The 9483-nt window shown below is 38.0% G+C and overlaps 2 protein-coding genes across 2 annotated transcripts; one reads left to right on the top strand and one right to left on the bottom strand.

Annotated features, from left to right (window-relative positions):
- The first annotated feature begins 524 nt into the window (after positions 1-524).
- Positions 525-4393, top strand: LOC124203576 (protein ST7 homolog). The gene is made up of 13 exons (XM_046600246.1): positions 525-543; positions 1110-1194; positions 1428-1538; positions 1605-1687; positions 1772-1928; positions 1980-2150; positions 2258-2491; positions 2552-2649; positions 2720-2910; positions 2977-3079; positions 3153-3396; positions 3464-3603; positions 3656-4393. The coding sequence occupies exons 2-13, from the start codon at positions 1131-1133 to the stop codon at positions 3749-3751; spliced, it is 1692 nt and encodes a 563-aa protein (XP_046456202.1). The 5' UTR covers positions 525-543; positions 1110-1130; the 3' UTR covers positions 3752-4393.
- A 310-nt stretch (positions 4394-4703) lies between these two features.
- Positions 4704-8690, bottom strand: LOC124203575 (coiled-coil and C2 domain-containing protein 1-like). Its single transcript, XM_046600245.1, has 14 exons — positions 8451-8690; positions 8257-8383; positions 7860-7969; positions 7622-7800; positions 7449-7564; positions 7121-7357; positions 6953-7068; positions 6463-6880; positions 6020-6399; positions 5787-5966; positions 5550-5725; positions 5196-5471; positions 5030-5120; positions 4704-4962 (listed from the first exon to the last, which is right to left on the bottom strand). The coding sequence occupies exons 1-14, from the start codon at positions 8544-8546 to the stop codon at positions 4843-4845; spliced, it is 2622 nt and encodes an 873-aa protein (XP_046456201.1). The 5' UTR covers positions 8547-8690; the 3' UTR covers positions 4704-4842.
- Positions 8691-9483: the final 793 nt, after the last annotated feature.

Genomic DNA, 9483 nt, shown 5'->3' with positions numbered 1-9483 from the left:
TAGATTTTATCGTGGGAAATCTGCCCAGTGACTATAGATTTCGTCATTACGGCGATGCTGACATCTGGTGGTGATGCTGGTTGTTGCGTCACCAAAGATTGCGTCATCACGGCGATGCTATAGACATCTGGTGGTGATTTGAGACTGACCAATCACAGCGATCGCATTGCGACATGAATAAGCTCCTCCCCCAAATGTCCGTGACAGGCACAGGCTCCTCCCCCAAAAGCTTTTGGGGGAGGAGCCTGTGTTGACACATTGTTGACACAGACACAGGCTCCTCCCCCAAAAGCTTGTTGTTTTATTATATATAGATTATGAAATTACATGGGTGGAAATCGATCAGGTTAAGAAAATATTTTCTTTTTACGACTCGCACTCGCGCCTATCTGAAAAATGCAAAAATGAATAAAACGTTTTCTATTTTAGTTCGACGAATAGTCATCAGAGGGCTTGCAGACAACTACAACTTCAATTCATAGTCCAGCTAAAAAAAGGTGCTGATACTTCTGACGGGCCTTACAATATTTTGCTTCTTCCGAGTTCTGAATAGGGCTGTGGCCCGGGACGTTTTTAGCGGGTTTTTTTTTATGGGTTTTTTAGACGGGTTTTTCTTCTTCCGCGGGTCGTAGCGGGTTGGGCCAACTGAGTGACCGGGTTTGGCCCGGGCCAACCCATGGGTCAAAAAATTTATACCGGTCGGGTAACGGCCCGGGTAAAAAATCGGGTCAAACACACTTTTTTTTTTACAAACTTAAAAAAATTCCCTAAATTTCTTAATTATCTTCTTCTTCCAACAGTGACACGTCAATTCTGTCTTCTGAACACCCCTGAACGCCCTTTTCTACCACTTATCTTACTTTTCATGCTACGAAATTATCGTAGAGCATTTGGCGGCAATATTTTGAGGCCGCAGGCATAGAGAATAACGAGCTTCTCTATTTGACTACTAGATGGCGCCACCGCTCGGGTTGGCCCGCGGGCCCGGGGGTTCAACCCGTCGCCCGCCCCGTTAAAAAAAATGCCTCGGTGGGTCGAGTCGGGTTGGGTTTTTTTTCGTTCAGCCCGGGCGGTGGCCCGGGTTTTCATCGCCCGGGCCACAGCCCTAGTTCTGAAGTTTATATTTATTTATGGTATGGAGTCCGATGGCCGAATCGCCTCTATTTTCTATTAAGGAGGCAAAAAACACTATTTGTAAGCACACATTTTTGTGTCAAACGTGAATACGTGATCCAGGAAATTAAAGACAAGAACTTTGTACCCCACTTGATTTAACATCATATTTAACTAAGCATCCTTGTGACTTCCAATGTAGTATGTTATATTGTTTACCATTATTCGTCCCTGTTTATACCAGAAATCTTCGACGTTTAAATTAAAAACAATAAGTTGATTCTATGCATTTTTAATAATTTTATCTATTGCAGATATTTTTCGTAAATTCTGGATTTACCTGTGGATTTTCTGGATTGTGCTTGTTGTGTTTCTTTTGTATTACCTGAGTGGTCCACTCAAAATCTCAGATACACTTGCAATGGGTTAGTGTTTTCCTTCATAAATTACCAAATAAAATAAAAAATACTAAGTTAAGCCATGATTTTCAGCAACAATGTTCCTGAGCACTTTGACTCCCAAGTTCTATGTTGCACTTACTGGAACATCTTCACTTATTTCTGGACTGATATTGGTAAACCTTCCAAAACCTTAAATTTGATATATTTGGTTCTAGTCAGTTTTTAGAAAATAACCAGTTATTGCAATTGCTTTGTAGATATTTGAATGGTGGTATTTCCGAAAATATGGAACTTCTTTTATTGAACAAGTATCCCTTAATCATCTAAGTCCATGGCTAGGGGGTGGTGAATCTAATAGCAGTGAGCCATCTACTCCAAGCACCAACAACAATACTCCTCAAGCTACTGTACCAGGTAATAAACAAATTGTATTAAGTTTATTCTAGTGGCTAAATTTGTTTCTAGAATGCAAGGTATGGAGGAATCCATTGAATCTCTTACGTGGAGGGGAATATCAGAGATTTACTTCCAGTACTGGAAAGGATCCCTTGACATACTATGATATGAACCTCTCTGCACAAGATCATCAGACGTACTTTACGTGTGAAGCTGATGCCGGCAAGCAAGATTATGAGAGTAAGTGCTATGCAATTAAGAAGTAACAATCAAGTTACATTTTTTAAATGAAAAATTAAGGTCAGTTTTAGATACATTCAATATCAATAAAACTTTTGTGCACATAGTTATGGCCACTGCCTGGAGGGAACGAAATCCTGCTGCTAGAGTGAGTGCGGCCAAAGAGGCATTAGTTCTTAATCCAGAATGCGCTCCAGCCCTTCTTTTGTTGGCAGAGGAAGATGCTTCCTCTGTTTTTGAAGCAGAACAACTATTAAAACAGGCTTTGAAAGCTGCCGAAGCATCGTACCGTAAATCTCAACAGAACCAACACCAAGGATCCTTAGCAGAAGGATTACACCGTAAATTGGCACCCCTAATATTTATGTTTTCCATATTTCATTTTGGATTTTTTGTTTAAGGACGAGATACTAATGTATTGATATGTGTAAAACGGCGCCTGGCCATGTGTGCAAGGAAATTAGGTAAATTGAAGGAGGCTGTGAAAATGTTTCGCGATGTAAGTGTAGTTTTTTTTTAATTGGGACTACTTTCTTTACACCGGTTAATTAATTTCCTTTTAATATCAGTTAACGAAGGAAGTTACACCTATTCTCTCTATGCTTAACATTCATGAGAATCTTTTAGAGGCTCTCCTAGAAATGCAAGCCTACGCTGACGTCCAGGCCGTCTTAGCGCGCTATGATGACATTACACTACCGAAAAGTGCCACGATATGTTACACAGCAGCTTTGCTTAAAGCCAGAGCTGTGGCTGACAAGTGAATTTGATAGAAACTAGTGCAACAGAACTTTGTATTAAAGGTTTCACATTTTTACTCCTGCAGGTTTTCTCCTGATTTGGCTAGTAAACGAGGATTAACCCCATCGGAAATGTCAGCTGTCGAAGCCATACATCGAGCTGTTGAGTTCAATCCTCACGTACCAAAGGTATGCAAGCAACAGTTTTTTTTTTTTAAATTGATTGAATGTATTCTGTTTTGATTAATTTTCCTGCGTTCAGTATTTGTTAGAAACAAAGCCATTGTGTTTGCCGCCCGAACACATCCTTAAACGGGGGGACTCGGAAGCTGTGGCGTATGCATTTTTCCATCTATCCCATTGGAAAAGAGTAGAAGGCGCACTGCATTTGCTACACTGCACATGGGAAGGAACTTTTCGCATGATCCCGTACCCATTGGAGAAGGGTCATCTGTTCTATCCCTATCCTAGCTGTACTGAATGTGCCGATAGGGAACTTCTTCCAGGTATTTACATCTAAAATTAACTCTTTGACTGATCATATTTAATAACTGTTGGTGAACATATTTGCAGCTTTTCACGAAGTTAGTGTTTATCCGAAAAAAGAGCTACCGTTCTTCATACTTTTTACTGCCGGGCTGTGCTCTTTTACTGCTCTCTTAGCCCTTCTCACCCATCATTATCCAGAACCGATGGGATACATCGCTCGCACTGTAAGTTTCTTTCAATGTGTGTTGACCATTTTATAATCTACTTTTACCTTAGGTCATCAACGGGGTTTCGCTGCCATTGCTCTATGTTCTGGGAAAATTGGAAGCTTTCTGTCCGTCGAGTCTCCTGCAGCATTTGTCGCGTGTCTAAATATTGCAGAGATCTCAACCGTTTGGCGACTGTTCGAAAATCTTCTTGTTTCAAACCTCTTTTCTGTTTCACGGAGTACTTACATTTTTCGCCCAACGCTACTATCTACTTTTTTGTTGTTGTTTATGTTCATACGAGAGGGTACTCAACCCTCATTAGCTTGGAAGCAAGAGAATTATTTTTCATATATGTCCACGGGAAACAGTTGTAATCTTCCTGTAATGTTTTCAACCTGCTTTATCGAGACACGTCAACTAACTTCTGTTTCTTTTGACCTTCATACTTGACCTTTACTGCTCGTCCCTTTCTTTCATCCGTTCAAATCACGTAAAATCAGTCAAACGAAATTTTTGTTTTGATTTCCTTGCACTTTTAGTACATCACGTCTATATTCTTCCTTTGATGCTTATCTGGGTTTTCTGTTAGATGTGATGGGGTTTTTGGCATTGCCATCCGGTATGATGTCGATTAGTATAGTGCTTGCTAAACTGTGAACACTTCGAACTTTAAGGGCTCCTTGCATCCGTGTTCTTTATGGCGTACCGTTCTGTACATTTGTGTTCATGTAAATGTGTCTCCTCGGTGTCATTTTAAGGATCAGTCGTTTCTGACTGCTGGTTCGGAATATATCAATTAACGCTACATTTGACTTGTATCTCCTTTTCTGTTTCTAAATTTATATGAAATGATGCGTTAGAAGATGGAATTCACCAGTATGGCTCAAAAAAAGAAAACAGTAACGACGATTTAATTACCTTAAGTTAAGTCAGTGTACCTGTTATTCGTTTTAGGATTCAAATTTCAGGACATGTGGAACAACCGAATAAGGTATAGTGAATAAATTATTTTCTAACTATCAACCGAAAAATCAAAAAATTTTCAAAGATCTAGACTTAAACTTAACAATAAGGAATAACAATTAACGAGCAATTAAAATAAGAATGCAGGCAACTTTTCGGCATTCAAGTAGTTTATATTAATCATCAGAGATAATGAATTTAATGTTTCACTTCCCTCGTCTTCAATTACAACGTTGATAGTATACAGTATACACGTTAGTTCACTTAAACTAACTTGATTTACTTTATGTATCAACACGTAAGAACAGTCCATTTTTCTTGGACTTGCTCCATTTCTTTCCCGACAATAGGATTTCGAAGTCTGATTTTTACTTCAAGTTTACCGCCCACCGGCTTTCTTCCATCCATTAACTGAAAATTACAACACGCAATCGTTAAATGTGACCATTTTGGAAGATAATAACAGTCTAATACTCACATCAGCGGCCTCATGGATCTGACAATGGTTTAATAGGTTCAATAGTTTTACTGATGCTGTGCCAATCAAAACGTCACTGCGCAGGAACCCACTAAAAAAAAAAATATATATATATATATATAAATAAAATAATCATTAAAAAATAAAAGTTCATTTTAAAATATACCCTTTAGACCAAACTTCAAATTTTATGACTTTTGCTTTGAAAATGCGGAGTAGAGTTCGTGATTGTCGACTAATGGCCACGTGAAAATTTTCGTTATATTCAGGGCTATTTGTATCTTTGACAGTGTTCGTCTTCTCTCTCGTCGGGGTTTCAGTATTCGGGATAGGAACTTCGAATCGTACATAAGTATCAATAGTCTTGGGATTTGCTACATTGTAGGAAAGCCCTCTAAGAATAGTCACTTCCATATCGTCATCCTTTAAATCGGTACAGCACCTTTTTCGAACATAAGTTTAAAGATTTTCAACATCAAATTTAGAAAAAATATTAAACATATTATAGTTATCGGCATACTTGACAATTGAAAAAGTTCGCATTTCATTTTTCCACCGTGGAACTACATCACCTCGCATGGCTGAGCTCCGTATCACGTCCAAATCTTTTCGAGTGTGGAGAGCCAATTGGTCAAAACGATTGGCGCTTGCAATGTCTCCCATCAGTTTGTAGTGCTCTCTGTTATCGGAGCACATCTATTGTAAAGCACCAAATGTTATTATGGATAAGTGTGACATGTACGTATTTAATTCTTGCCTTTAATTGAGTTAATAAATCAGCTTCCAACTGAGCAAAGATATTTTTTTGTTCCAACGTTGGTATGGACACACACTCTTCGCTAGAAAGTATAACAAAATCATCTGCTGGTGCACGTTCTTTTGATGAACCGTGTTTGTCTGTGGTTGAGCGAAGTTTCATTTGCGGGGGAATCGGCAACTGTAACTTGAAATGAGCGATTTGTCTCTGACGAAAGAATATATCAAAATTACCGTATCCATATCAACAGGAACTCCGCATTTATTGGCGCTTATCAAAGGATCGATTCCTTTGGCCATTCGCAGATATTCCTTGGCTAACTCAATTTCATTAGATTTCTTCGCTTCCAGAGCAGCTTGTTTGAACAAACTCTGCCGTTCCAGCAACATAGCCAACTGTTTATCTTGTCGAGTGGCCAAAGGAGTTTTTGTCGGTGAAATTTTCTGTGATTGTGCTGGAATCAGGGTACTGGTTGGAGGTTGTATTGTTGAAGGATTTTCAGGATTCCTTATGGTAGTCTCTGACGGTGGGGTTTCACTCGACTGCGCTGGAGTTATTACGGGTCCCTCCATCTCTTCTGCCTTTCGTGGTGCTCCAGGAATGGGAGGATACCCTAAAGAGAAAAAAAAAATTTTACCTAATTGCAAAATACTTCACAGTGAAAAATAAACAATACCTGGAGGGTCTGGCAGTTCGTCGAATGGTATTGGTTTCCCAAGTTTGAAAAGCTTGATCGCATCTTGATATTGCTTGACAATTCTACCAAACCGCCGTGCTTTTGAACTATTTCCTTCTTCTTGGGCTTGCTGCATTATACTTTGATATTTGGCTAAACGTTGCTCGAGCGCTTCCATTGTGGATTGGGGAACGGGTATTACAGGAGCTTGCACTGGTACGCTCTGCTCATTTGCTACATCCATTGCAGGAGGTACGATATCATTTTGTTGAGCTGAATTTTCGGGTTTCATTTCTACAGATTTAGTTTCAACTGTACTCAAAGCAACGCTACCCTCACTTCCCATATCAATTGAAGGCAAGCTCGACCAATCCACAGATACACCCTGTTTCACAGAATCAATCATCTGATCACAAACCTAAAAATACACAATAAAACATGTTGAAAATATCGTTCTTAAGGATGAAATAAAAATAAATGCATGATATACTTTGACTAGACGGACGAACTGCAAAGCTTTTGCTTGATCTCCAGTGCGTTTAGCTTGCAATGCTGCATTTTTCAACTCCTGTCTACGTGCCAATGCATTTTCGATGTCCGAAGGAACTACAAAAGAAAGAATTAAACCCAAGTCCTTATTAATTGAAAGTGCGAATACTTGTTGACGGTAGAATCAAAAGTCCTTCGCCAGATTCTACTTGTTGATCTTCTTCGACAGCAAGTTTGGGAACTTTTACTCTTGGAGTGATAGGTGGTACAATATTCGGCGGTAAAGGGGCAACTCGTACAGGTATTGGTACTGGAAGGATTGGAGGAGGAACGTTGACTTCGAGTGAGGGAATCGGTGCATCGAAAATACTGGGATTATTTGTAATGTCTTCTTTCGGAATTGGTTCTGAAAATTAAAAAAAAAAAATTAGAAGTAAAAATACTTTTTTTTGTTTGTTGCATATAACAGAGCAATTGCAGCTATTAAACTCACGTACTTTGGATAGCTTTATTTGAATCTGCGAGCGGAGGAGGAATATCTTCCATGGCAATCGGTTTTCCTGAACGAGCTTGCTTTAGTAAACCGTTTAAAGATGTAACTCCTCTGTTAAATCTGAAAGAATTTTTATTACAATCACAATCCCCACAAAATTTAAAAATAAAATTACACCTTCTTGCTTTTGTTGTGTCACCTATTTTAGTAGCATTATTTTCAGCCAATTTGTACATATCTATCCTTTCCGTTAAAAGTTTTATCATTTCCTCCACATTTAATGAAGGCTCTTTATTTACTGGTTTATCCGATGAATCTGAATCTGATGCTTCTTCACAAAGCTCACCAAGCTCATCCTGAATAATAAATAACATTAATGTTAAAATGTTAACCTTTACTATATACAAGTACAAACTTCAACTTCTGCATCATCAATGTCGGATATTTCAGCATCTGAAGGTAGATCAGCCAAACTACTAGAAACCATGGCAGCCAATTCTTTCTCTGAAATAAGTTTTTTTGTGGCTTTGGAAAAATAAAAAAGAAATTGGTTAAAATTTGTGGAAAATGATTATGATTTGAAAACTATTCCTGTACTTTTTAAAGAGGAACTGTCTAGTACTGTATAGTGTAGCCTATGAATTCCAGCTTTTTTATACTACTCTATATTCTTCTTAATTAGTCATGTTTAAAATTCACACTACAATAACCATCAAAGACTAAATAAATGTAGGGAAAAGATATAAAGTAGTGATATGAATATTGGATTTTCTAAGTCATAGCATTTTACTTTTTCATTTGTATATTCTTACGTTTCTTCTGGCGGTTCTTTGTTGACCCTTGTGTCAAGGCAGAAAGTTCAGCTTCCAAATCTTCATCATCACTATCATCTGCTCCTGTCATGTTATCAGTTTGAAATCCCATGTCTAGAAATCCAAACTAATGCACAACATAACTTTAAGTCACGGGGAAAAATCATAACAATTTCATTTAATACTGACTGTACCTGTGCTAGATTCCTATTTTTTCCTCCTGCGGCTTGAGGTGCCGTAGATTTTGCTTTAGGAGCAGGATTTGGTTTCTTGTTCCCAAATGAAAACATGATAATAGAGTTGTACAATACTTTACAATTAGTCAGTGCCAATATCAAACGTAAAACTTGTAGGGAAAACAATTGCTCACTAACTTAGACTTTAGACTTGATAGCGAAAATCCAATAAAAACAAGCAGACGAATTTTATCCAGGATATCAGATAAATCGATACTTAATGTTCTCGATTTAAACACGAATTTTTGTTTGTTTAAACTGGTAGGCTGATAGCCTAGTCTAGTCTGGTACTAACTTACCCATAACTTTAGATTATTATCCTTTTAGCTTTTCAACTTAAAAGTTACATTTTCAATCCAATTCAGCCGTGATTTCTTCCGAACGAGTTTATGTTTTTTTGTTTTTCTAACCGATCTCCCCGGTTTTAGTTTAAGATCGATCACCGTGTGTGCCCTTTTTTCATCGAAAAACGATATCCTATATTAATTGTGTACGTTCTTTGTAATTTTAATTTAGACTTCAGATACCACGAGTACGTTGAATTTTTAAGCTATTTAATACTAACATAGTGGGATAATTTCTCTGACTCGTTCTCTTGTTTCCTTTGAGTTTTATTACCCTGCGTTCCATTTTTCCCATCTCAAGAAAGCGTTGTTATGAGCGAAAACTTTCATGTCTTGTCTAATGTCCAAGATGTTTCGTCATTATTCAAGAAGAGAAATTAGAATTTATACGTGGCAGAAGCTGGCACTGGCAGAAGAAATGGGAATGTCACCATCGTTATCGTGAAAAAAAATGTGTTGTGTGGGAACATATGTGATGCGTAGCGTAATCTGGCAACGCCAGTCGTAATTTTAGTTTTATTCTTTTCAAAAATATGAAATATGACTTGGAAAGATGGTGTATACTGCACGTATTTCTTTCAATTAAAGATCAGCGGTTTCTTTCGGTATAGGTTACTTGAACTTAACTATTACCAGTATTAGAACGG

This window comes from Daphnia pulex, chromosome 10 (assembly GCF_021134715.1).
Source record: "Daphnia pulex isolate KAP4 chromosome 10, ASM2113471v1".
NCBI classification, from domain to species: Eukaryota; Metazoa; Arthropoda; class Branchiopoda; order Diplostraca; family Daphniidae; genus Daphnia; species Daphnia pulex.
Note: the sequence above shows the minus strand (reverse complement) of the source record. Positions and strands in the feature narration are given on the sequence as shown.

Excerpts from the sequence above, each read along its gene's own strand:
- LOC124203575 (XM_046600245.1), bottom strand. The coding sequence starts at position 8,546 with ATGTTTTCATTTGGGAACAAGAAACCAAATCCTGCTCCTAAAGCAAAA. Across the intron at positions 5,472-5,549 it reads CGAACTTTTTCAATTGTCAA|GTGCTGTACCGATTTAAAGG; the intron begins GTATGCCGATAA and ends TGTTCGAAAAAG. Across the intron at positions 4,963-5,029 it reads AGATCCATGAGGCCGCTGAT|TTAATGGATGGAAGAAAGCC; the intron begins GTGAGTATTAGA and ends TGTAATTTTCAG.
- LOC124203576 (XM_046600246.1), top strand. The coding sequence starts at position 1,131 with ATGGTATGGAGTCCGATGGCCGAATCGCCTCTATTTTCTATTAAGGAG. Across the intron at positions 2,911-2,976 it reads GCCAGAGCTGTGGCTGACAA|GTTTTCTCCTGATTTGGCTA; the intron begins GTGAATTTGATA and ends TTACTCCTGCAG. Across the intron at positions 3,080-3,152 it reads TCAATCCTCACGTACCAAAG|TATTTGTTAGAAACAAAGCC; the intron begins GTATGCAAGCAA and ends TCCTGCGTTCAG.